This window comes from Dama dama, chromosome 24, assembly GCF_033118175.1.
Source record: "Dama dama isolate Ldn47 chromosome 24, ASM3311817v1, whole genome shotgun sequence".
NCBI classification, from domain to species: Eukaryota; Metazoa; Chordata; class Mammalia; order Artiodactyla; family Cervidae; genus Dama; species Dama dama.
In genome coordinates this window covers 57,889,085-57,916,949 of record NC_083704.1, presented here as the reverse complement: position 1 = coordinate 57,916,949, position 27,865 = coordinate 57,889,085, and the positions used below count along the sequence as shown (strand labels likewise).

Below are 27,865 nucleotides of genomic sequence, written 5' to 3'. Positions count from 1 at the left end.
AAGATCCCCTGGAGAAGGGAATGGCAACCCACTCCAGTATTCTTGCCTGGAGAATCCCATAAACAAAGGAGCCTGTAGGGGCTACAGTCCAGCTCGGACACGGCTGAGCAACGAACACGTTTACTTTCACATACTTTGCTTAGACCTGATGGTTTCCTTTCTGGGTTAACAATACCTTCACTGGAATTGAGACCCTTGAATAGCACAACTGTATTTGTAAGTGAATGTTTTTCATTGAGATGCTGTAGCAAATGGATTTTGCTAGAAATGCATATTCCATTTAGGTTGAAGGAGGACCATCAGAGGGAGGTAAACAAGATAAATGTCATGCCAGAGCTTTTTAATGTATCATCTTCCTGTATAACTTCATGCCAGAGCCAAAGCAGAAGCGCGAGACTTGAAAGCAAAAGAGTTTACTCCTCTAGAATGTTCCAGAGGGAATGTCTAGATTTTTTTAAACATCTTACTGGCTTCAGAATTGATTTTTCCTTATTACAACTCAAATATATCCTGTATCTTTCGAGTAACTGCACTGAAATGATTCCAAAGACAAAAAGAATAAAGAAATCTTGGTAACAGTAGTAAGTTTTAGAAGAAATATAGACAAATTATAATTCAAAAATAATTGCTAATCAAATCATACTGATTCAGAAGAAGGCTGAGTGTTAAGCTTTTTTAAACTGTCTGTTTTAATTAAATATCATTAAATCCCATTTCAAATCTGTATCTAGCTCTCATGGTTCTGGTTTCTTAACTTTCCCCTTATGGGCTAATAAACCCACTTGTTTTAAAAGGTCTGTATTTCTCAGTTTTCCTAAACTTTTTGTTGTTGTTGTTGTTGTGTAGTCACTAAATTCTGTCCAACTCTTTGCAATCCCACGCATTATAGCCCTCCATGCTTCTCTGTTCCTGGGATTTTCCAAGCAAGAATACTGGAGTGGGTTGCCATTTCCTCCTCCAGGGGGTCTTCCGAACCCAGGGATCGAACTTGCTTCTGCTGCATTGTATGTCACATGTTTAACCCATGTCTTCTAGAATTCTTGTTTATGGTTTTGATGTACTTTGTTCTTCATGCTTTAGCTCACATCCTTTCTTCTCTTGGGAAGTATGGATTTACTCCTGGCATTATTTCTGCCTCTTTGAAGGAAAAATCAGATTAGTCATGCTATATCTAATTCTCTTCTTATCCCCAGCATTGTAGTTTTGATCTTCCTCTTTCTTATTCCTGATTCTTTTTTCTTGTGACTAAAGCCTTTTCAGTTGGGTATGTATTTCAGTGCATCTCCTGGTGGTCCATGCCCTTAAACATGGGCTCATACTGTACAGTGCTTTTTCAGCTTTTGAAAGCATCTTCATTCACGTGCTGTGAAGCAGTAGTGGCTGTCTTTTCAGATTTATCCTAGTGAAATGATTATAAAGCCCCTTGTAAACCATACTACTTCTACATATAGCATACATAGAAGTACTTCTATATATATGCTAAATAATAACCACAGAGAAACTTTACAATTGGACTTCAGCTGAGTATTAAATACAATAATTATTTGTAAAAATTAAATGAGGAGCCCATTCACTGTTCATTTCTAGGTTTTGCATATGGAAGAAGCTGTCTTTTTTTTTTTTTTTTAATTTACAGACAGTTGCCTGAAAACTTGAGTATGATGGTCCCAGAATAATCAGATTTGGATAATTCATTATTTGGGGATCTGATGTTGACTTGGTCAAGTGAGCCATTTTTTCATTAATTAAATGAAGGGAGATGAATAAATGAATGGTTTCTAAGTTGTGCCCAAGCCTGGCAAGTGGATGGAGAGGGGTTAGAGGAGATAGCAGAGAATCTCCTAATGGTTCAGCCTTCAACTCTTAGATCTTGGGGTCCCTCATATTTTATATGGAAAAGAATTTCATAGCACTTTAATAAAGAGTTTCAAAGCCTGCCATTTTCCCAGGTTTTTGGATTCTGTGAACCAGTAGGGAAAAAAAAAATGTGTTAGTCTGTCAGTCATGTCCAACTCTTTGAAGGCCCAGGGACTGTAGCCCACCAGGCTCCTCTGTCCATGGAATTCTCCAGGCAAGAATACTGGAGTGGGTTGCCATTTCCTTCTCCAGGGGATTTTCCCAACCCAGGGATCAAACCCAGGTCCCCTGCATTGCAGGCAGATTCTTTACCATCTGAGCCACCAAGGAAATTTAGGTTGGCCAGGGTGGGGAGGGGAGACACTGCCCATTGGCAAATGTAAAGACTTGAGATGAATACTGTCCCCTGTCACTATAATTGCAAAACACCACAGAAAGGATGTACTCTGAATGAACACCCCAGACAAACAGGTAGAACCAGTTCTTTGTGTTGAACAACCGTAAATGCTCAGCAGACTGTTCCTGTGGTGGTGGACATTTGATGGGGCCCAGCCTGAGCTGCGGGGAGCTTGTTGAATGCTGTTGGGCAGGTGCGTTCTGGAGGCCTGTTCCTCAAAAAATCAGTCTTGAATAATGAGTTTATTTTACAGCAGGGACTAAAAAGGGCTTGCTCAGTTGTTCTCCAGAGGGTGGTTTCTTTTCTTTTCTTCTTCTTCATTTCTTTTGATTTTTAAAAATATTCATAGATTTGGTAAGGATTTAAGAAGGCGTACATTTTTCCCTGCCACAATTAGCATATCAAAACATTCACATTTCATTCTATTTGAATCTTTTGTCCTCATCGAGCTGTGAATATTTTAAGCAAAAGCACTTCCATAGGATGTATTCTAGCCTTGACAGTTCAATCTGGAAGAAAAACACCATGAGAAAGTTTATAAACTGCGGCTCAGTACTGCAGGGGAGGGGGCAGGAAGTGTGTCAGAAATGGGCCCTGTCAGATCCAAGCTGTCTGTGGCATGAAAGGATGGGGTGGGAGATGGAGCCAACCTTCAGATCATGTCACATGAGTTTTATCTGATGGGAAGGACATCAGATCCCATGAGACCACATGTGGGTTTGCTTGGAAGTTAAATGGAATCTCAATGATCCTTGGAAAGGAAAAGCCGCGGGTCATGCGGAGTTCATAAAGTCCTAGTTATGTGCTTGCTGACATTTAAGATCCCTTAAATGCTGCATAAATTGGAAAGTTTTCTAAAATATACAATTGTGTCAGAAGGCTTTTTAATAGTTTATAAACATTATGTCTTATTATTCTAGTATTAACATATACTTAATATATTCAAGATTTCAACACTTTTGCTACAGTGATATCAAGACGGTACAGTTTTAGCTAGCATACATGAAGATGTTGAGGGACTTCCCTGGTGGTCCAATGGCTAAGGCTCCATGCTTCCAGTGCAGGGGTCCCAGGTTCAATTCCTGGTCAGAGAACTAGATCCCCCTTGCCACTATTAAAATCCCACATACTGCAAGAAAGACTTGAAGATGCCATGTCCCACAACTGAGACCCAGCACAGCCAAATAAATAAATATTTCTTTTAAAAAAGAGGTTGAAACTTTTAAAGTCCATTATCAGTTAGGAAACTTGGTTGAAGCAACCTGAAGTTACTCTGGTTAACTTAAGCCAAAAGAGAGTTGATCAGAAGAGGATCAGGTTCCTCATAGCTGGGTGAGAAGCTAGAGACACAGGCCTGGGCAGGAGTCAGGGAGAACAAGAGCACCGCTGAGATCCCGTCCCAGGAGTGGTCTGTCTAAGTCTGTGCTGCCTCCCAGTTCTGGTGTGGCATTTAAACCGGTTGACCCTGTGCCTCTGGGTGCCCCCTCAGCATGCTGACTGTACTGAGCCCATGATGGGCTACACTGTTTGTTTAACTTCAACAGGGGAGAAGAGTAGGGTGGGAAGAACACCCCCTTTCTAGCTTCCATAGTTGGTGATGGGGCCTTGCCACTCACCCATCCTGTAATTCCCCTGCCTGCCCTCTCCAGAAAGGAGAGACTTCAAATGCTGGGCGGCTTAAACAGTACAAGTTCATTGTGCAGTTGGGGAGCAAGGCTCAAGGAAGGTGAATCGTAGTTAAATGAGGCTTGAGGAACGAGTTTTTGGCCTCAGTCAAGGGAGCTCAGTGATGTGCAGATTGTTAGACCTCTGGGAGCCTCTGGGTCCTCATCTGAAGAAAGGGAGTTTTGATCACAACCCCAGCCCTAAGACTCTGCAACCAGAGCCTTCTTTCCAGGAAAAAGATAAAAATATAAATAGGATAATAGAAGTAGACAGATCTCTAAGAAGTGCCTCTTTTAACTTAGAGAATGATAAGTCGAAACTATCTGAAATACAAATGCGGGAAAGCTGGATATGAGGACCTCTGCTAGAGAGGACTCACTGCAGAGTAAGGTGTAGGAATGCGTGTGGACCTAGGAGTCGGCTGCACCTTGCTGCCCGTGCTCTTTCACAGTTCCGCCCTGTACTTGTGGACTGACTTAGAGGAAATTCCCCAGACTTGTTTTCTCTTCTGTGAGGTGGAGGTAATACTCCTTGACAACACTCCTTAACTGTGGTGAAGATTTAAATGAGGTCCCACATGCCAAAGTGCCTGCTGCATAGGAAGCCATCTACTAAGGTTATTACTTTCCTCCCTAGAGGCCTGGGGATCTGGTTCTAGAACATAGTCTTGCTCTCTGAGTCTCCCCCTGGAGTGGAGGGAGTTAAATGGGAATTTAATGAGCATTTGCCCAATCAGGTTCACAGTCCCAGGCTCTAGGCCAGGCCCCTTGTGGGGTTTAAAGAAAAACCAGAGTTTGTTCTTGCATTACTGAGCTCGCAGGCCAATGTCTCCCGTACCATACTCTGGGAGCAGTATGAGAGAAGAGTTCTGACCTGTGTAATACCAAACTTAGTAGAAAGTCTTTGTTTTACTTTTACGTTTTTATTATAAAATGAAACACAGATAACCATATAAAACAAATATATAGTTTATTGAATTATTTTAAAGCAGCCGCCCTTGTAGGTTAAGATAATACATCTCACCGGCACTCTACAAGCACTCTACATGCCTCATCTCAATGTAACTGCCCCCCCGAGCCCCCCACAGTTGCCACTATCCTGACTTTAAGAACAGTCACATCCAAAAAAAAAAAAAAGAACAGTCACATCCTTACCTTTCTCTATAGTTTACCACCTAAATGTGCCTCCCTGGATAATATAGTTTATTCCTACCCTCGTCTTTTTAAATTTGACAACGTCTGTTAAGTGTTTTAATCTGTAGGTTTCCCTCTTTATCGCTTTCTCTTTCTTACAGTTTATCAATTGAAGGACTAGGCCGTTTGGCCCATAGTTTCCTGGGTTTTGCTGATTGAACACTGATCCTGGCACATTTCCACACATCCCTGTGCCCTCTGTATTTCCTGGCACCTTTTTTATTTTTGTTTTTTGGCTGCACCGTGCAGCATGCAGGATGCTGGATCTTAGCAGTTCCCCATCCAGGGATCGAACCGGGGCCGCCTGTATTGGGAGAATGAATCTTAACCACTGGACCACCAGGAAAGTCCCACCTGGCACTCCTTATTCTCCCAAACACAACGTCTTCTATAAAGGAGCTCAGTGGCCATATTGTAATTGAAGTGGTTGGGAACATGGAATCTTTGGTACATGATTCACTCATAATTGAGATACCGTATACCATCTTCTGATTTCCACAGCAGCTGATTTCCTTTGAAAGAATTTCTAGGAAGGCCTTATTTTAGATGAAGTTTACATTGCAGTTCTTACCAACTGACTCATTTTTATCACTCATGCATCTTTAGAAAGATATATCAAAGATCAAATCCCAGAAATCCCATTAACCTCTGGGTTATGCAAAAATTAGCTGTTCTGTTTTTCAAGTCTGTGGTGTCAGTAACAGAAACTGTGTATTTCTGATATTTGTTTTGTAGCATTCTTAAACTGTTACAGGCATATGTAGCTCTGCAAATTCATGTTCCCACTTATGTCAGCCAGGAGAGGAAAATATGGAGAAACTATAGTTTATCTGAAAGAGTTTGGGAATAGGCTCTTTTATTTATTTATTTATTTATTTTTATTAGTTGGAGGCTAATTACTTCACAACATTTCAGTGGGTTTTGTCATACATTGACATGAATCAGCCATGGATTTACACGTATTCCCCATCCTGATCCCCCCTCCCACCTCCCTCTCCTCCCGATTCCTCTGGGTCTTCCCAGTGCACCAGGCCCGAGCACTTGTCTCATGCATCCCACCTGGGCTGGTGATCTGTTTCACCATAGATAATATACATGCTGTTCTTTCAAAATATCCCACCCTCACCTCCTCCCACAGAGTTCAAAAGTCTGTTCTGTACTTCTGTGTCTCTTTTTCTGTTTTGCATATAGGGTTATCGTTACCATCTTTCTAAATTCCATATATATGTGCTAGTATGCTGTAATGTTCTTTATCTTCCTGGCTTACTTCACTCTGTATAATGGGCTCCAGTTTCATCCATCTCATTAGAACTGATTCAAATGAATTCTTTTTAACGGCTGAGTAATATTCCATGGTATATATGTACCACAGCTTCCTTATCCATTCATCTGCTGATGGGCATCCAGGTTGCTTCCATGTCCTGGCTATTATAAACAGTGCTGTGATGAACATTGGGGTGCACGTGTCTCTTTCAGATCTGGTTTCCTCAGTGTGTATGCCCAGGAGTGGGATTGCTGGGTCATATGGCAGTTCTATTTCCAGTTTTTTAAGAAATCTCCACACTGTTTTCCATAGTGACTGTACTAGTTTGCATTCCCACCAACAGTGTAAGAGGGTTCCCTTTTCTCCACACCCTCTCCAGCATTTATTGCTTGCAGACTTTCGGATAGCAGCCATCCTGACTGGCGTGTAATGGTACCTCATTGTGGTTTTGATTTGCATTTCTCTAATAATGAGTGATGTTGAGCATCTTTTCATGTGTTTGTTAGCCATCTGTATGTCTTCTTTGGAGAAATGTCTGTTTAGTTCTTTGGCCCATTTTTTGATTGGGTCATTTATTTTTCTGGAATTGAGCTTCAGGAGTTGCTTATATATTTTTGAGATTAATCCTTTGTCTGTTTCTTCATTTGCTATTATTTTCTCCCAATCTGAGGGCTGTCTTTTCACCTTACTTATAGTTTCCTTTGTAGTGCAAAAGCTTTTAAGTTTCATTAGGTCCCATTTGTTTAGTTTTGCTTTTATTTCCAATATTCTGGGAGGTGGGTCATAGAGGATCTTGCTGTGATTTATGTCGGAGAGTGTTTTGGGGAATAGGCTCTTTTAATCAGTAAGTGTTCTCCTTAGCTAAATGTGTTCATGTGTACCCTCATGTATGTGGTAGTTTCTAAGGAATTTGTATGCAACTCAATACATATAAACTACATGTGGAATATAATTTAACGTTTCTTCAGTGAGTCACGATCTTATACTGCCTTACAACCATCACTATGGGTGATTTTTTTAAAATGATTTATTATTTTATTTGTTGACTGTGGTGGGTCTTTGTTGCTGCACACAGGATTTCTCTACTTGTGGCAAGCTAGGGGCACTCTTCGACTGGGTCCAGAAGATTGAGATGATAAAATACAGGTTATTGTGTGTTTTGCTAGAAAATATTACCCAGAATCTTCTCATAAATCCTAGTTATTACCACCTTCCATTCATTCTGTTAACATATTTTCCTAGCCTCTGGCTAAGCACGAAGTTTAGTTGCATTTTATGAGTACTCAACAATAGAGAAGAAAATAATATTTCTACATACAGTTCACTGTTACAAAGGTATTAAAATATCTCATTGAAGAAACAATAGAAAATAAAATTGAGGTTAGGGACTCTGGCAATCCTGCTTTTTTGTATGCCCAAACTCTGGGAGTTGGTGATGGACAGGGAGGCCTGGCTTGCTGCGGTCCATGGGGTCACAAAGAGTCGGACACAACTGAGTGACTGAACTGAACTGAACTGAAGCCTCCAATGCCTGGGTGAAGTCCTTTAGGGGTGGAGAATTAATACATTCTGGGGAATAAACTAATGAATGAACACATCTCTGGTTAGCCTGTAGGAGGTGTCCATAATTCACAGTTTATGCCTCAAAATAAATTTCTGAATCCTGAAGCTTGCAGACTCTCCCAAATAAATGAGAATGGATGGATAGCTAGATGACAAATACAGGAAATGCTCTGTGTTGTTTATCACAAGATTGAGTCAGAATCTCCGCACTGTAGGTGAAAGAATGCAGTTAGTAAGTCTGGGAGGATCACAACAAACTGGGAAATTCTTCAAGAGATGGGAATACCAGACCCACCTTACCCGCCTGAGAAACCTGTATGCAGGTCAAGAAGCACCAGTTAGAACTGGACATGGAACAATGGACTGGTTCCAAATTGGGAAAGGAGTACGTCAAGGCTGTATATTGTCATCCTGCTTATTTAACTTATATGCAGAGCACATCATGAGAAATGCCAGGCTGGATTAAGCATAAGATGGAATCAAGATTACCGGGAGAAATATCAATCACCTCAGATAGCATATGACAACCACCCTAATGGCAGAAAGCAAAGAGGAACTAAAGAGCCTCTTGATGAAGGTAAAAGAAGAGAATGAAAAAGCTAGCTTAAAACTCAACATCCAAAAAATGAAGATCATGGTATCTGGTCCCATCATGCCATGGCAAATAGATGGGGGGGGTGGGCAGGGAATGGAAGCAATGACAGACTTATTCTCTGGGAATTCCAAAATCACTGCAGATGGTGACTGCAGCCATAAAATTAAAAGACACTTGCTCCTTGGAAGAAAAGCTGTGACAAACCTAGACAGCATATTAAAAAACAGAGACATCACTTTGCTGACAAAGGTCCATCTAGTCAAAGCTATGGTGTTTCCAGTAGTCATGTACAGATGTGAGAGTTGGACCATGAAGAAGGCTGAACACTGAAGAATTGATGCTTTCAAACTGTGGTGATGAAGAGTCTTGAGAGTCCCTTGGACAGCAAAGAGATCAAACCAGTCAATCCTAAAGGAAAGCAACTGAATATTCTTTGAAAGGACCGATGCTGAAGCTGAAGCTCCAGTACTTCGGCCACCTGATGGGAAGAGCTGACTCACTGGAAAAGGCCCAGATGCTGGGAAAGATTGAGGGCAGGAGGAGAAGGAGACGACAGAGGATGAGATGGTTGGATGGCATCATCAACTCAATGATCTTGAGTTTGAGCAAACTCTGGGAGATAATGAAGGACAGGGAAGCATGGCGTGCTGCATGGGGTGGCAAAGAATCCGACAGCACTTAGAGACTGAACAACCGAAGTCTGGGTTTTAGTCCTGGCTCATCTTTTCCCGTAGGTGGCGCTAGTGGTAAAGAACCCTGCCTGCCAATGGAAGAGATGTGGGTTCCATGCCTGGATTGGGAAGGTCCCCAGGATGAAGGCATGGCAACCCACTGCAGTATTCTTGCCTGGAGAATCCCCACAGACAGAGGAGCCTGGCACGATACATTTCATGAGATCGCAAAGAATCAGACACGACTGAGTGACTTAGTACACATAAACACACACATGGATTAAAATTAGACAGATATCAATGAAAATAAAATGTGTGCCTCTAATAGCAAATGTTACACAAATCAATGTGATGATTTCTGTTATACTAATTTTTATTTTTACAATATATTTATAATGTTCTATATATTCTACCGCAGAGCTATAGAATAGCCATGGCTTATCTTAGAGTTTAAAAATTCATAAACATGTACTTCTTTTGTTTAGGTTCTAGACTGGGAAGGAGAATGCCCCAACCACATCCATCAGAGATAAGCATGTTGTTCAGTTGTTAAGTGGTGTTTGACTCTTTGCTACCCCATGGACTGCAACACGCCAGGCTTCCCTGTCCTTTACTATCTCCCAGAGTTTGCTCAAATTCATGTCCATAAAGTTGGTGATGCCATCCAACCATCTCATCCTCTTCTTGGTAATTTTCTTCTTTCTCTGAAACTTTGGCTCACTGAGAATAGAGAAGTGGGTGAAGCCCATCTCATGAAGTTGAGTCATGATGGGCCCATCATGTATAACCTTTGCTAGGCCCCTCTGATTGGCCAGTGAAGGAGAAAACGGTGAATTCCTGAGCCTCAGTGTCCCCGGTTCTCCCACCTTAGCGAGCCCCCAGTCACTTGCTTTGTTTTAAGCAATCTGTAGTTTCTACTCCTCCATTCTCCTTTCATTCCTACAGGCCATGCAGGACGCGCTGGCAGACCTTCCGGAATGGTACGGGATAAAAGGCATGCAGGCCCACTGGATTGGGGACTGTGTGGGCTGCCATCTGGACTTCACGTTAAAGGTGATTGAGCAGGAGTATCTGCAGCAGTTCATGCTCACAAACCCCCTTCTGCCTCTTTAGACCTCTTTTTAGAAAAGTAGGTGCCTGTATTCATCACAAAAATCCTGGAGGAAAGTATAGCACCTTTCCCAGGACAAATAACATTGACAGTTGTTATTGATTCTTGGACAGAGGAGCCAGGAACTGGGGAAGGCCTCTTTCTGGGCATGCTTTGACGTCCTTTGATGGGGACCCCCAAGTAGGCCTGGGGGTAGGCTCTGGGGAGGCCTCCTGAGAGAGGAACTGTGGCCCTCTTCTCTCTCCCCCTGTCTGCACCTGCCTGGGACCAGGCCCCCACGTGCCTGCTGCTGCTGTCCCTGCTGCCTGGGATTGAGGAGGGGTGGGAACAGGGGATGTGGGCTGGGGAGCACGGCAGCCCAGAGTGGGGACTGAGAAATGAAACGACTCTGCCTCTCGTCAGGTTGATGGGCAAGTCACAGGAGAAAAGCTGAGCGCCTACACAGCCACCCCTGAGGCCGTTTATGGCGCCTCCCACGTGGCCATCTCTCCCAGCCACAGGCTCTTGCACGGGCACAGCCCTCTGAAGGAAACCTTTCGGAAGGCCCTCGTCCCTGGCCAAGGTGAGTCGGCTAGTTAAGGTTAAGACGGGGGCGTTATGCCTTACATTTCACAGAGTTCACAGTCCTTTCACATATGTCATCCCATGTGATCTGTTCCTCTCCTTGGCCTGACTTTATGTGTTGATCTTAAAGAGTGAGGATCAGAAAGAGCCTTGAAAATAAGTTACTTTGAGTCAGTAGCTTCTCCGCTTCTTAAGTTTTTGTTTGAAAGTTCAACTCTTTCCCTTTAAATATAATCTAGATTCAAAGCTCTTTTCTGATATAAGAATAGAATCTTGTGCTTAATTTACAGTCTCATCATCAAGTAAAACTATACTGACAAGGACAGGAAGGAAGCCAGTGAGAAACAGAGGAAACATTTCAATAACTTAATTTTAGTGTTTCTTAAGAATTCACAGAGTGATCTGAGCAGACCAGCAGTCTGGTCTTTAATGAATGAATCAAGCTGACTTTGAATTGGCATAGCAAGTGTTGGTCAGTGAGGATGAGAAGTGCCTCTGCATTAGTCTGAAGTCCAGAGCTGCAAGTCACAGAGTCCACCTCTGGATAACCCAGAGGAAAGGGGGAACATACTGGAAAACTGTGGGGAAGAACCAGTCTGGAAGAGGACTTGGACTAGTCAGCCACATGGGTTGGGGCAGCAAGAACGAATAATGTCTTAATACCATTGACTGAGGGAATCTGCTCTCACCTTGCCATCAACACTTGGGGCACTTGGTTTGAGATTCGTCCTGCAGAGAAATGTGTCTGATTGGTACAGCTGGGGACCCTGGCCTCTGTTGGCCGAAGGAAGGCCAGGTACCTTATTCCTTGATAGCCCCCCAGGACTATCATCCATGAGGAAGGGATAGCTCTGTAAAACTCAGGCTCTTACCAGAGGAAGGGGTCTGAATCCTGGGCAGGCAAAAGGAACTGCCCTGTAAATTAGAAGTAGGTCTCAAGAGAAATGTAAATATTTCTGTAAAAATCACAGCCCACTTCACTTTTCATAGACTATAAACTTCAACCCAAGGCACATAGTCTGAATTATTGCAGGTCTGTTTAAGTTACTAGATTAACAAACATTTTTGAATGGTAATATAGTTTTGTGTGTTGTTTTTTTTTTAAATAATTGCTATGCATAAAATAGCCAGAAGGAAAGACTCCCTGATCAGATTGGAAAGATAAACAGTGTTGCCCCAGCTTCTCTCTGCTTAAGACTTCTAATTCTTAACAACAGTAATACTCAGATCAGTTAATACTTACTGAGAGCTGGCTGCATGCTGAGCACTCGGGGACGGGTAGGTGGCCACTCACAGTCTTGCCTCCTGGGAGGATGCAGCAGAGGAGACCCAGATGCATACGTAATTCACGGGCACAGGACAGATATCACTTGGTTTCATCTCTTTGGTTGTTCTATATTGAAATAAAGAAAAGACTCTTTTAAGATTTCAGTGTGTGCTTCTGAAGTCCAGTATAACTCTGTTTTATTTTCCATTTATTCAAAAGAAAAATTGGATTCTTTTCAATGGTTTAAAGGGAAAACTCATCATTTTTACTCTCATGAGCATTTTGAGATTTCTTGAGAGCTGTGGCAGTGGAATAATATCTAAAATTGAAAAACTAAAAAATGTGAATCTGACCTTAAATTCCCCCTCCATGCTTAAGTTGGGGACATAAATTAAAATTAAGTAATAGCAGTAGGGGATTAACTAGCTAATAAGTTATAAAAGATAGAGTTCGTGCCATGAAAGATACTATATGAACCCAGAACATTTTCACATGTAAGAAATTAAGAGGTGATTTTAGCATGTGCAAGTTTTCACGGTCATGTGGGTACCAGCACATCTGACTTGGCCTGGTTGGTTTCCTTTTGGCGCTGAATGGCTTATTTGCTTGGTTCTCCCCTCTTTAGTAATTTCTGAACTAAATCCAAATGGAATGCTCTACTTGGCTCTAAATTTTCCAATTCTAATTTTCAGAAGGGAGATATTCTTTTTGCAGATGCCAGTTTATTCAAAGTCTCTAGATTAATTTGCATGTAAGACCTCTGGATATTGACCTGTGGCCTCAGTCATTTACGGCCAGTACAGTGCTTGAGTGTAACGCGGTTTTCCCAAAGGTGAATTAGAACTACTGCATGGATATGGATTTATGCCTCCTTTGGCCTCTGAGGTCACATTTTAAACCTGAGCATCTTATCACTAGTGTCATTTACCATTGCCAACTGGCTCCATTCAGACAGGTGCCTTGGTTTTCCCTCAAATATCTGATTTTCAGGACAAATAAATATTAGAGCAGTGACCACTGCAAGTCATGGTAGCACACAGTTGTGATTGAATTTATCACTTGCATGAGCTTAAATTCTCACACTCAAGTTCCTACAGTTGCTGACTTGGTATCTGCATATGGGCTCCTGAGTTCGCACAAGATGACCAAGGTTCTGATCCCAGATCCATCCTATGACCAAAGAAAGTTGAGTTTTCTCAGCAGCACAGGTGATGGGGCTGTCAGGCAAGGTGGTGTACAGACGGAGTCCTGAGGGGCTCTGAGGAGGAGTATGGACAGGGTGATGTTTGAGCGTTAGAAAGGAGGCAGGAGAGCTGGCTCCCCCAGTAGTGAGGTGGGAAGTGGTGAAGACCCTGAAACAGTGGCCATCAGGATGGAGGGGTGAGGACAGCTCTCAGAATCATTTTTTTAGAAGGCTCCTCGGACATCTCCCTGATTTTTGGCCTGGCCGACTATGTTGCTCATGTTTTTGACTAAATGTACTGTTTTTGCCCAACATCCTGTAATTGGCACAGATTGCTTTAAGAGAGCGACAAGTAACGTCCCTCTCTGTACAGATCCTGAAATTGAGTGTATTTCCATAATCATTGACATTGTCTCCTCTTCTCAGTTGACTACCTCTGACTTAAGTTTTGTTACGTAAGCTGTGACTTGATAGGAACTAGAAACCATAAAAAGCATCAATGGGGGAAATGTTGTCAGAGTTCTAGACGCTGTTCTGTTTTTGTCCTGGAGTCTTTTTCTTACACTCCTGATATTAAAATATGCAAACCCTGGGGCTTTGGAACCATGCATTTCAGCTCTGAGTCACCGATGGTCTACACAATGCATTTTTTGCCAAAAGGGTAAATGAGGTCTCTGTAATAAGTGGCTTAGGAACCCTGTCTTTGTTGACACATTAGAGAGAGGCCCCAAAGCTTCGAATAATTATGGCTCCCTATTGCCTTGCCCTGTCTCCATAGAATAGGCGTGGGGGTGGGACAAAGGGCCAGGAACAGAATCCTGTGGGTAGTAGTTTGTCCCTACTAGCATCCTTTCAGTTCAGCAGGTGTTGGTAGATGCGGTGCGGAGGAAGGCTTCTGTGCTCAGGTAACGTGGTATAAAGCAGATATAAATAGGTTTCTTTGCTTCCAGACTTGTCCTTGTCTGTGCTGACGTGCACTGTGATTGTCACAGGGGAACGTCAGGCGACTCTCCTCACACTTGCTTGACCGGGGGGCCCTGTTTCCACAGAGATCTGGGGACCTAGTTGCAGGCAACACCACTCTGCTAAGCACTGAACAAAAATCCCTGGTCTGTTTTTCCAAGGCGCATGAAAGACCTGCCTTGTTTGCAGTGGGGGCCCTGAGAGAGAGGGCAGCTTCTTGCCTAGAATGTTTCCTTTGTAATTACTGACTGTTAAGTTAGTAATCCTTTGTGTTTCCTAAGGCCTTTAGTGGTGACTTAACCCCTGTATGAACTGCTTGAGTCACTTGGGATTTCTCCCTGGCTTCCTGCTTCATGTCGCCGGCACATGGCTCGTGAGAAATGTGGCGAACGCCAATCCTGACCAAGAACTTCAGATCTTAACTTTCGTTCTTTCTGAGAAATAGGTTGTGACTTGGTAGAGCAGGCACGTTGCTATAGGGCATTCATTACCAATCTGCTCATATGTAAATTCAAATATTAACTTTTTTTCTAATTGAAAAACAGTCACAATAGACTTTTAGTGGGAAAATGAAAAAAATCCAACCCTTTAATCCATACTCTACTTTTTTCCTTATTTTTCTGATAATGACTTTATTGATATATATTTCACATACCATAAAATTCATCTATTTAAAGTGTACAATTCAGTGGTTTTTTTGTATCTCCACAGAGTTGTACAACCATCACCACTATCAATTTTAGGACATTTTCATCACCGCCCCCCACACAGAAATCCCATACCCTCTAGCACTCATGCTCAATACCTCCTATTTCCCCAGCCCCAGGAAACCACTGATCTACTTTCTTTCTCCACGTCTTTGCCTGTTCTGGACATTTCATATAAATGGACTCAAATGGTATTTGTTCTTTTTTGACTGGTTTCTTTCACTTAGTGTAATGTTTTCAAGGATACAGTGTTGTAGCATGTGTCAGTACTTCACTCCTTTTATTTCAGAATAATACTTCATTATATATACCACATTTTATTTATTCTTTCATCAGTTGATAGACATTTTGGTTTCCACTCTCTACCTAGCTGCTATGTACCTTTGGTACAGATTCTTGTGCAGATATATGCTTTTATTTCTTCATATATGTATCTAAGAATTGGGTTGTTGGGTCTTATGTTAATAGTAACTCTATATTTCACTGGTTGAGGAACTGTCAGACTTTCTCAAGGCAGGTGCTCTATTTTACATTCCCAGGAGCAGTGCAAAGGGATCCAGTACTCCACATCTTTGCCAGCACTTGTCACTGTCTTTTTTGTTATGGTCATGCTAATGGGTGTGAAGCATTATCTCTCTGTGGCTTCGATTTGCATTTATCTGATGACTAATGGTGTTGATCATCTTTTCATGTCCTTATCGGCCATTTACATATCTTCTGTAGAGGATTATCTATTCAGAGCATCTGCTCAATTTTTAATTGAGTTGTCTTTTTATTCTTTACTTTTGATAGTTCTTTACTATCTAGATACAAGTTTCTCATCAGGTATATGATTTACATAAATGTTCTCCAGTTCTGTGAGAATTCTTTTCTCTTCTTGGTGTCCTTTGAAGCTTGGAAGTTTTAAATTTTGATGAAGTCCAATTTATCTATTAATACTGTTTCTTCTGTTGTTTTTGCTTTTGGTGTCATATCTAAGACACCATTGCCTAGTCAAAGATTATGAAGGTTTACATCTGTGTTTTCTTCTAAGACTTTTGTAGTTTTAGATCTTATATTTCGGTTTTTAATCTATTTTTAAATTAAGTTTAATTTATTCTTTTGCATGTGGTCATACATCTTTTAAATTTATGTTCCCACACACACTTATCCTAAAAATCAGACTGCTCCTGTCTTTTTTTTTTTCATTTTTTACTTAATATGATATCAGAAAATATTTCTTAGTTTTTAGGCAGGCTTGTCTTTAATCCATGCATAATATTCTATCAACTCAATGTACCATAATATTCTAAATCTTCCCTATCGTGTTGAATATTTGGCCTTTTTTGTGTTTGGGCTATTAGGGAGTTCTTTGCCTCTGTAGAATCACTTCCTTAGAAAACGGCTCCCCCCCTCAAAAAAAAAAAAAAAAACAAAGAGAGAAAACATCCCCAAGAGTGTGATTTTTTTTGGTCAAAGTTTATGAACCCTTTTTTGGTTCTTTTCACGTGTTTCTTTTATTGGTTTCTGAAAGGGCTATATCAGTTGAGAGCGTCTTATCCAAATGACATACAGATTTCAGTGCAACTTCACGGTGATGGTGCCCTTCTAATTTTATTTTGTTTATCTGTCTTTTGGCTGCGCTGGGTCTTCAGTGCCACGTCAGCTCTTTTCTGGTTGCGGTGGCTCGTCTTGCTGCTGAGCCAGGACTCTCAGTAGTTGTGGCCCGAGGGCTTAGTTGCTCCGCAGCAGGTGGGATCTTCTCAGACCAGGGATTGAACCTGCATCTCCTGTATTGTCAGGCAAATTCTTAACCACCAGGGAAAGCCTTGATGGTACCCTTCTAAAAGTTTTCCCAACTTAGCAAGTAAAAAGTAATACTTCAAGATCACTTTCCATCTCTCTTTATAAAAGTTACTTTGTGTTTTTAAAAATCTAAGTAACATGTGTATATTGCATGAAATTTCAGAGGGTACTAACAACAACAATGACTGTAGCCTCCTCACCCAACCTCTTTTAATAATTTGGGGAACATGTTACCCAAGATGTAAGTTTGGTGGCTTGACAGAGTCCTAGAAAACTAGTGAGTCCAAAGAAGTTTATTTCTCGCACACGTGAAGCACAGAGTGGGTATGACAAGTCTACTCCTGAGGCGGTCAGGCCGAGGCGCTTTCTTTTGCCCTGCTCGGCTGCTCTAGGATGTCGCCCTCATCTGAGCGTTCTCAGTTGCTCTGCATGTCATCTGCATTGTGGGAAGAAGCGGTGGGGGAAGAGGGCAGCCCCTTCCCTTTGCAAGCATGTCCTCATGTTCTTCTGCCTGCATCCCACGGCCATACCTGCTAGAGGGCGGCTGAGCAGCGCTGTCTTTAGCTATGCGGTCATGTGTCCGGCCAAACATCCTGTTGCTGAATCAGAGGGCAAGACAGACACCGGGTCAGCTGGCAGCCTGTGCCCAAGCAGAGATTTGTGGTCTGTTTGGATAGTTATCTTCTGTTTGGATAATTCCAAATTAAGTGTTTTGTTATGACCACATAAATATCGGTCATCTGAGCCAAATATATTCTGATTACATTTTCCTTTTTCCATAACTTTCTATTTTTCCTGAAGTTCATCTTGTTCTCTCTCTCTCTTTTTTTTTTCCTTCATTTGTTTTTTGTTCTTTGAATTTCTGATTGTCTTCCCACGCCCTCCCAGAAGCTCTTTAAAACTCCTTTCAAGTTTTCTACATATTCCGGTCTGTCAGATAATCTGCTGGTCCTCTTTTTTTCTCTGACGATGCTTCCTGGGGCTCTCTGTCCTGCTCACATGTCACCTGGTCCTTCTCCCGGCTCCTGACACACATCTGCCATCCTGGGAGTCCTGTCTGTTGCTGCTCTGCAGATGTCCCTGCCCTCTTCTCTTTGTTGGATTCCTTGTTTGTTTCCTGGATTCCATGTCTGCCTCTTTCTTGATTTACCCCTTCCTTTCGCAGGGCTTCCCTGGTGGCTCAGACGGTAAAGTGTCTGCCCGCAATGCAGGAGACCTGGGTTCGATCCCTGGGTCAGGAAGATCCCCTGGAGAAGGAAATGGCAACCCACTCCAGCGTCCTTGGCTGGAAAATCCCATGGTTGGAGGAGTCTGATAGGTTACAGTCCATGGGGTCTCAAAGACTCGGACACGAGTAAGCGACTTTCACTTTTTGCTGGACCACAGCCTCTGGTATCTCCTTAGAAATGGATCATGAGAAGGAACGGTTTTGTCCTTGTATGTGTGAAAATCGGATCTCTGCTCATTTTCCCCTTTCCTAGCCACTTCCATCTTTAAGTGTTATGTTTTAAAATTCCAGATATCTTTTAGTTTCACCATAGGTAGATTGTTGGTTTTTTCTTTCTTCTGTATACTTGAGGTACTTTTCTAAAGAATATGGGAGGTGGTAGGAACATCTTTCCTCCACCTTCTGGAAAGCAAAAGTGCCATTTTCACTTCTTTGGTGAGGAGCACGAATGAATATTCTCATGTATTTGTTTAATCTTTTGATTCTCCACTAGTGTGAATTATCTGTTAATACCTTCAAAGAACAAATTCTATAATAATTAGCACAAAACACAGAGGTTCTAAAGCTTCTTTTTCTCACTTGTCTCCTCTGAGACGCAGAGGGTGTCAGAGCCCCAGCTGACGGGCCTCGACCGTTGTTTGCCCTCATTTTCAGATTGCCTGACGCCCGTGACGGCTGTGAACATGCTCACCCAGCAGGAAGTCCCGGTCATCATCTTGGCCAAAGCTGACTTGGAGGGCTCTCTAGATGCAAAAATAGGTAAGTAGCTAGTAAAATGTAATCAGGAGAATGTCTTTAGCAGGCTTAAGATTAAAATACTAACCTGGAAGAGCTGGCTGTATATTCCATAATCTGTTTTGCCTCTTTGTAAAAATGAGTGTCCCTTCATATCATTGTCTCTTAGTTAAAGCATTGCATTTTGAAAACCCATTGAGTGTATCACATCTTGCTACTGAGAATAATCAAAAATGTCTGGCCCATAGATTTTGCCAGTGGAGCTAGTTGGTGAGACTTGCCTATACAATGTGGGGAACCATACTACTCAGATAAGAATCCCATTTCAGAACTCACAGAAGCAGCAGTAGCTACTGAGATGGGGGTTCAAAGCACACATGATTGATGTGGGCTAACTTTTGGGGGAAGACTTAGTGGAGGGGGTGACCTTGAGCTGTGAAAGAAAGGGATTGTGAAACAGCAGTAGAATCGAAGGCATTTGTAGAGCTGTAAATTGTATGTGGTTGGTGGCCTTACTCATTGCTGAGTGTTCTAAACTATCCTCACCTAACAGGAAGTCTGGGGTTGAACCAGGGGATGGAACCTAATCATATCCCATCCAAGACCTGAAGGGGACCCGAGGATCTCTCTTTTACAGCTTACCTACTGTAGATTCCAGCCAGTCACCAGTGAGCTGGAACCTGCAGAGAAGGTTACTGCCACACTTTCTATCTCCTAGGACACAGAAGAAATAGCGTTGCTTATTGAAACCATGTTTTTCCTCACAGTCCTCAGATCCTTTTTTGACAAAGTGATTTGAAGAAACACCAACCCAGAAAACAAATATTTAGCCATTCAAGTCATTCTTATCTGACAGTTTAACCTAGAAAATATGTTGCTTAAGGGACATAATTCCTTCTAGTACTTTAATGCATCTTATAATTAGTAAAATTCATTAATATAGCCAGCCAAGTTGAACAATAAAGGAAGCTCTTGCTGATGTGGCTTTTTTTTTTTTTCCCCTCATTTGGTATTTTGAGTCAAAGTACTGGCACAATATTGAGAGTTCTGAAGAAAAAGGGAACAAGAAAAAGAGAAATCTGATTTTCTTGGGTATGCATGGAAAATCAGTTTTCCTATTGTCTTCATTTTGCATACTTGCATAATTAACATTTTCTAAGTTATTGTCTCTTGCGCTCCAAGAATAACAGAAACGAAAGTAAACGAGATGAAGTAGGGTTTTCACCATCTTACCGGCATGTTACAAATAGCTTACATTCTGCTGAGCCCTCCATGACCAACATGGTGGCCCAGCGCGAGCTTTATGCGGTCAGGTAAATTCTATGGTCACATCTCCATTTGCAGATCTCTCTGAGTTACTCCAGACCACACAGGAATGGAGTAAATGACTTTCTTCCCTCCTTGTCCATGAACACTTCTCAGCAATCTTCGTTGCTTGCCATTTGTCCTCCCCCTTCAGTGTCTTTCAAGTCCACTCTGACAGCTTATTTGCTTCATTAGATGCTTTTTGTCGACAATCTCAGCTGGAACAAACACCACAGAGCTTTCCGTCATACTCTGGTGTTTTGTATCTTACCAAGGAGGTTTAGAACCCACACCCGAACATTAAGTCGCCCTTGTAGGGCAGTGTCCCAGAGAGGCTGTTCGTGGAATCTGAGGCAAGCGTCTTGTGTGTGACCCTTAGTTCCCTCTCTCAGTTGCCGTGTGGCGTGCTGTGTCCCCACAGCCAACTTGAGAATGTCAGATCGGGCCCAGGTGGAGAAACCCTGGCCTACAGAACTGACAGCTGAAAAGCCTATTTTTCTGAAGAGCTGAAGCTGAAATAGCAGGCCCTGATCCTCTGAATGAGCGATTTCCTTACACTCAGCTCCATCTCCTCAAGGGCGTATGTGGGTTGAAGAATAAATGTCTATTCAGAATGTACTGTTGCCTCTGGGAACAGAGCGCAGTATGGAGAAACACAGTTGCCAGCTTTCCACTTCCTGCCCGAGTGGATGTTTCTGGGGCGCTGGGAGACGCTAGCGGAGTCAGCCCTGCTGATCAAGAGCACCCCACTGTGCTGTGTCACTGAAGGAGTTCAAAACCAGGCTTCCCCGGGTGCTTGTGATCCACTGTTTAAGTGACAGAAGCACCCGAAATTGTATATTTTAGAATTACCAGTAATTGTTTTCAAAGAAAGTAAACAAAGGAATAAGACGTAAAGAAAGTAGGGTCAATACCGAACACCATGGTGTCAGGGTGGTGAGTTTCCCCAAGACTGTTCTCCCTTTTCTCAGTGAATGTGATGTGGTTTGATAATTTCTCTGACTAAAAAAGATAGAGTCTCACTTCAAAAGCTAATGCTGAGTGTCAGTGCTCGCAGTCCTTTTGTGATTCGGGCATTTGCAAAGAAGACATTTTGTATTTCTTCGCCTTGAACAGGAATTCCCAGCACCAGCTTAGAGGACTCCGCCTTAGCCCAGACTCTGGGCTTGTCCTACTCCGAAGTCATTGAAACAACGCCAGATGGCACAGAGACACTGAGTGACTCTGCGGAGGTTGGTGGGGCCTAAGAATTTACTTCTAAACTCATGGTCTTCACGTGAGCTTGATGGTGCATTTTCCTTTTGATGCAAGTTACAGCCTACCATTTACTATTGCATTCATCCCCACTCCTAACAGTCTTGCAGCCTCATTTCTAAATCTATGAAACCAAAATAATGTCCTTTTATTACTATTATTTACTTTTATTTATTTATTTTGGCCACACAGGATCTTAGTTACAGCATGTGAACTCTTAGTTGCGACATGTGGGATCTAATTCCCTGACCAGAGGTTGAACCCAGGTCCCCTGCATTGGGAGCATGGAGCCTTAGCCACTGGACCACCAGGGAAGCCAAAAATAATGTTCTTTTTCAAGATCTAAAAGCTTCTCAACTCCAAGTTGAACCTGATCTCAGTATAGTATAGTTGTCGGAATAACTAATACCTTATTTTGGGAATCTTCTGCTTGAGAAAAATGACCTCCTCCAGGGAAACTGGTTCCTTGAGGCAGTTGACCAAAATTGGCTTTTCCTTTTAGAGCTCTATCTTCTCCCCAGATACTTATTTCCAGACAGTGGCAGTCCAGGGTGGTGGCCTCAGGGTAGCAGCTCACTCTTACCGCTCTCCTTCCCCTCTCAGTTCACAGGTATGCAGCGGCAGGCTGCGTTTCTAGCCCTGACTCAGAAAGCCCGGAGGGAGAGAGTGGGCGGTGACGTGACAAGTGACAAGCTGAAGGACTGGCTGATCTCGAGGCAGCGGTACTGGGGCACGCCCATCCCCATGGTCCACTGTCCGGCCTGTGGGCCCGTGCCCGTGCCTTTGGAGGACTTGCCCGTGACCCTGCCCAGCATCACCTCTTTCACCGGCAAGGGAGGCTCCCCACTGGCCTCGGCTTCCGAGTGGGTGAACTGCTCCTGCCCTAGGTAAGGAGCCACACCCCTTGGCCGCGACCCCTGCTGGAGTGCCAGACTGCCCCATCCCTCCTTCTGCTAGCTCTCCTCTTGGACTTCCACTGGGTTGGCAAGAATAACATGGGTCTTTTGCAATCTTAGAAAGAGGAGGTTGGAATCTGGAGCCCAGCCCTGTGATGGGTGCCCTCTCCTCTCCTCTGGGCTGGTGGAGGCAGCAATATCAATTCACATCTTTTCCAGAAACAGCCGATCCAACTGATGGAAAAGCTACACATTTTCATCATAGCTTTGGAAAAGACCACTTTCCTTCATTTTATATTCCAAAGAGCTTCTCAGAGAAAAGAGGAAACGCCTTACCGTTTTCCCACAGAGTGACTATGATAACAGTGGAGATTTTATCACAAGCAGCAGAATAGTAGCTACGAGGACAAGTGTACTCAGGGTTCTCATTCTTTAATATCCTGAAATATGTCATATCTCCTTAATTCTCATTTTGGAAGTAGGATTATGTTTTCCGTGAATTCACTGGCGTGTCTCCCTTTTTTTTTTTTAAGATCTTTTGATGTGGATCATTTTTAAAATCTGTATTGAATTTGTTACAGTATAGCTTCTGCTTTGGTTTTTTGATTTTTTGATTCTTTGGCCCTGAGACATGTAGGGTCTTAGCTCCCAACTAGGGATCGAACCCTCCTCCCCTGCATTGGAAGGCGAAGTCTTAACCACTGGACCTCTAGGGAAGTCCCTCCCATGTGATTTTTTAGGATGCCATTCCAACTGATTAAAAAGTAAATAACAGATAACAAAGTATGGTATTTCCCTTCGTCCTTCTATGGAAAAGCCATTTTTCTCTGCCTTGTAGATCATGCTGGGGTTGTTTTAAAGTTTTAAAATAACTTAGTCCTCTTACTTCCACCTCTAGGTCAGTAATTAGATACTCACCTAGTTGGATGGCATCATCAACTCAATGACCGTGAGTCTGAGCAAACTCTGGGAGATAGTGAAGGACAAGGAAGCCTGGTTTGCTGCAGTCCATGGGGTCACAAAGAGTCAGACACGACTGGGTGACTGAACAATATTGCAAGTGCATGGCTCGGGCTGGGGAGACAACACTCACGGCTTCAAGTCCTGGCCTGGCCTCTTCACCAGCCATGTGGTCTTGGGAAAGTCACGTAAGCTTGCTAAGCACTGATTTCCCTATCAGGAGCGAAAATAACCCCATGAAGGGGTTTCAGAAGATGAGAATTAACACATGGAACCCAGCGCAGTGGCTCCTAGCAGACACCCTGTAACTGGAAGTATTAGCGACATTCTGCCCCGGCCTGCCAGCAGTTTACCCAGGTGCTCACGCACGCAGTTTTGAGGTTTGCGATGGGGCTTGCGGAATGTAGGAAGCTCTGGGCCAGGTAGGGGAGAGATAGCACATCCTTTTTGTTGATAAGCAGTAACAGAGTACTTCTCTGTTGGAGACATGGGCAGCCTTCAGCCCACCCATTGTGGCTGCCCAGGGCCTTGGTGGTGGGGATAAGATCTACCTTGTCTACTGATTCCTGGAGAGCAGACCCTAGGCGTGAGCTTGGTCAAGGCTCCCTGTTGAATCTGATGAGCATGCAGGGCTGAGAGCCGCTGAGCCCATGTGGCCAAGCGGGACAGCCCAGTGGTAGGAACCATGGGCACCAAACTCCAGCAGAGGTAGATTCATTACCCTCGAGCTGCAGGACCTTGAACAGATTTCTCAACCTCTCTGAACCCTAGTTACCCATCTGCAAAGTGGGGACGTCAGTAGTGTCTCCCTTATCATCCCGAGAGTTACTGGGGATTAGATGAGATAAAGCCCGGGAAGCATTTGGCTCAGTGCCCACCACCCAGTTTTAGTATTATTAATGTTGGAGCTAATAATGGTAGTAACGCTGTCACCATCACCGTTGTCTATGCCTCCCACTTAGCAAGTAGTCTCTTCTGTATAATCCAGCTTTTAGTGTCAGCCATAAAAGGTGTTGGTCAACTTCAAATCCACCATGACCAGTTAAAAAATCAGCATGGCAAGTTTTGGTCAGATATCAGCCCCTTTTATTAGCTGAGTCCTGCGTTTTCTTCCTAAATCGTATGTGTGCCCTAACAGTGAGGAAGAAGAAGAGACATTTACCTTCTAATTATTTCCCAAAAATAGTATGTGTTCTGGTTGCTTACTCTCCAAATAAAGAGACCTGGCTTTCATTTAGAGATGCACTGTTAAGATCAGATTCTTAGAGCAGCCCTGGGTGGTAGGAAACAGGATTAGGGGTCCGCTGGGGCTCTCTCCGATAAGCCCCTACCCCTGGAACCAGCACTGTTCCCAGTGGGAGGCCCCCTGACTGAGAGGCAGGAGGCCCCTGGGAGCCCAGAGCCCTGCCAGGCGTGGGCTCCTGTGTTCTCTGCTCAGCCACTTCCATTTAATAAGCAGGAGGTGGGAGTGACTGTTTCCTTCGGTAATATTCGGAAAGCCAGTATGAACTGCTTCGTATATGCAACATATAAAGGCAACCCTTCTTTTATTTTTTTTTTTAAGATTCCTTCTTTTATTTTTAAAATTAAAAACAGACTGAAGCCCTTACGTGCTAAATTAGCAAAGGATTCATCACTTCCTCTTTGGGGCACATCATCCCCCTCCTCAAATTTTCCAAGAACAACTCCCCCCCCCAAGGACTCATCCCACCAAGAAGGCAGCATTGGGAGGCATGGCTGGTCCCACTTCCATGCTTCAGAAGGAAGAGCCTGGAGTCTGAGCTGTGTTCTCCTGCTGTGGCTTCTCACAGCCACAAAGGGTCCCTGCTAATAGCTGGCGACTCCCACCCACTGCTGATCCATGCCTTTGAGGGGTCTTCAAGGGAGCCAAGCACCTTCCTTGGCCAGGCTTGGCTAAGGGTACCGTCTCTTGCCTTCCCAGAAGTGGTGGCTTATGGTTCCAGTCCGCTGGGCCGTCATCCTACTGACACGTTTCAAAATTGGTTTGGAAGTCGGGCCCTTACGGAACCTCAGTCCTCTCCACGTATCACATTCCTAGGATGAGCACTGCTTTTTCTTTTCAACCTTTCACATACCACGCATCTCCCTCCCTTCACTGTCTTGAACTGGGGGCTATCTTCACCTTCTGTAAGGAGCCTTTCTTTAGACAATAGTGTGTTGGTGAGTGTGTACTAAATTGATAACTGGAGCGGGGCTTCTGATTTGTAGTGTTGGCCCATTTCTATGGTACAGATACTTCCTCCAAGGGCTAACTTCAGACGACCCCTTGGCATCACTCGTCCCATGGTTGGGAAGAGATCTCAAGAGTCAATCCTCACAAGCTGGTATGAGTTGCTTCAGCACACTTCTGCTTTTGGGTCTCCATGGTGACTTATCTTCCTGAGGTCAGGAAGCAGTGGATATCCACTGTGGATATCTGCTCCTCTCCCCCAAGAGATAGAGATAGGAAAAATTTTTTTAAAAGAACCAAGTTCATTTTTCAGCACAGTATCTCACTACATTTGGTTTTCAACTTCTCTTCATAAACTGATGTGCCCCATAAGCATCATAGAGTAGTAGGCATTGGCTGAAGACAGTCGTGACATGCCTAAGAAGTGAGTGCATAAAGAGATAAGATTCCTGTTAGATATTCTACCATGTTAAATTCAGAGAAGTAGAGAATAGGGCTTTTAATTGTCGAAGATTTACAATTTTAAGTTTCTTTAAAGCATTGTGTACTCCGCAGTACAAAGAGAGCCCACGCCGTGAACTGTTCTTTTCATGATGTGGCATTGTTCTTGTGACATTTTGAATTCATACTAATTGTTATAGCTTTCTGAAAAGCTGGTGGGAAATATATTAATACTTAAAAAGAAACCAATCGATGAACTTTCTTTCCTTCTTAGGTGCAAAGGAGCAGCCACAAGAGAGACAGATACGATGGATACCTTTGTGGATTCTGCTTGGTACTACTTCAGATATACTGACCCTCAGAATACTCAGAGGTACAGAAAGCCCTGCTGAATTCATGAGCATGTGTTGGTCTGGGTCTTCCATGAAGCAAACATCAAGATAGAATTCAACGGGCAAGAGATTTATGGGGGCAGGTGCCTCTGGGGAATAAAGAGGTGAGGGAGCAGGAGTCGGCAGCCAAGCCCTGGACTGGGATATAGGTCTGACACCTATGAAAAAAATGGACAAAGGCAGAAGGATTGGGTCGAAGAGCCTCAGACCGCAGCACAGCTTGAAAATTCTTGAGCAGGCCGGATAGGAAACGCCGAGAGTCCCAAGTCAGGAGGCAATGCCTACTCTGGTCTGCTCCTCCCAGGAGGGCACAGACTGCCATCAACACCCGGTGGGTCCAGAGATGAAAGAGCTGGAAGCCATCAGTCAACTGTATTCTTGTTGACTGGCTCTTGTAGTGAGTGTGTTCAATTATTAAATTAGATTCTTCAGAGCTAAGTAAATCCCAGGTATAGGAAAAATGAAAAAGAGTAAAAGGAAGAGCTTTGGTAATCCCCTTGTTGGCCCGCAGTGAACTGCATTTGTGCAGTTGTAAATGTGTAAAGTTATTAACTTAACCGAAAATAATGATGTAAGTATACAGGGAGGGTAGAAGATAGAGTCAGCGAGCTGAGAGCATGACCTCTTCACACATAACGGGTCACTAGATAATTTCCAAAACTGATAAATGAACAAAGCATATAAACATATTTTTAAATAATTGCCAGGAAAAAAAACATCTGAAAGGTTTAAAAGTGGCTAAGTGACAGGTAGGCGGTCGGGGGGAGGATAGTGAAGGAACGGGGCTGGCGACCACTGTTCGATATTATAAACCTTTCAGGACTGTTTTGATTTTTTTTAGTGCTTGTGCTTCTTTGACAAAAATAAATAAGGGAAAGAGAGCAATGGGTAGATGGGTAGAGAAGGAAATGAGAACAAAAGAAAACTGGAGCAGAGCCCAGGAAACCACAGACACCATGCTTCAAAGACCTTGCCGACTCGCTCTTGTCCACGGGAGAACGGTTATACTGAAACCCTGTAGGCCGAGGATAAAAATGCCCCCGTTTTCTTCGCTGGTTGGGAGATAATGTATTTCCAGGGAGACGGGCACTCCTGCCTGCCCCAGTCCTGCTGTTCTGTGATTCGCGTGGAGGCTGTGCAGAAATGAGCAGGAGCCAGAGTGAACAGCAGCTGTCAGAGGCAGAAAGGACACAGAGGGATTGCTGCGGCTGGGACCAACCAGGCAACCCCGGCCAACCCGCAGAGAGGCCCCACTTCTGGGTCTTCCTTCTCGAAGGAGCTTTTATTGCCTTCCATTTCATGTATGGTTGTGAGAGTTAGACCAGAAAGAAGGCTGAGCGCTGAAGAATTGATGCTTTTGAGCTGTGGTGTTGGAGAAGACTCTTGAGAGTCCCTTGGACTGCAAGGAGATCAGACCAGTCAATCCTAAAGGAAATCAACCCTGAATATTCATTGGAAGGACTGATGGTGAAGCTGAAGCTCCGATACTTTGGCCACCTGATGCGAAGAGCCAACTCACTGGAAAAGACCCTGATGCTGGAAAAGATTGAGGTCAGGGAGAGAAGAGGGCAGCAGAGGATGAGATGGTTGGATAGCATCACCGATTCAACGGACATGAACTTAGATAAACTCCGGGAGACAGTGAAGAACAGGGAAGCTTGGCGTGCTGCAGTCCATG

The 27,865-nt window shown here is 43.5% G+C and overlaps 1 protein-coding gene across 2 annotated transcripts in view; it reads left to right on the top strand.

The window, feature by feature from the left end:
* The window catches only part of LARS2 (leucyl-tRNA synthetase 2, mitochondrial), a 143,574-nt gene that overhangs the window by 75,408 nt on the left and 40,301 nt on the right, over positions 1-27,865 (top strand). For both annotated transcript variants that reach the window (XM_061128831.1, XM_061128832.1), the window contains exons 8-13: positions 10,151-10,258; positions 10,719-10,878; positions 18,668-18,772; positions 21,170-21,285; positions 21,911-22,194; positions 26,070-26,168. In XM_061128831.1, coding sequence (XP_060984814.1) covers positions 10,151-10,258; positions 10,719-10,878; positions 18,668-18,772; positions 21,170-21,285; positions 21,911-22,194; positions 26,070-26,168 — 872 coding nt within the window. The remainder of the gene's footprint in view (positions 1-10,150; positions 10,259-10,718; positions 10,879-18,667; positions 18,773-21,169; positions 21,286-21,910; positions 22,195-26,069; positions 26,169-27,865) is intronic.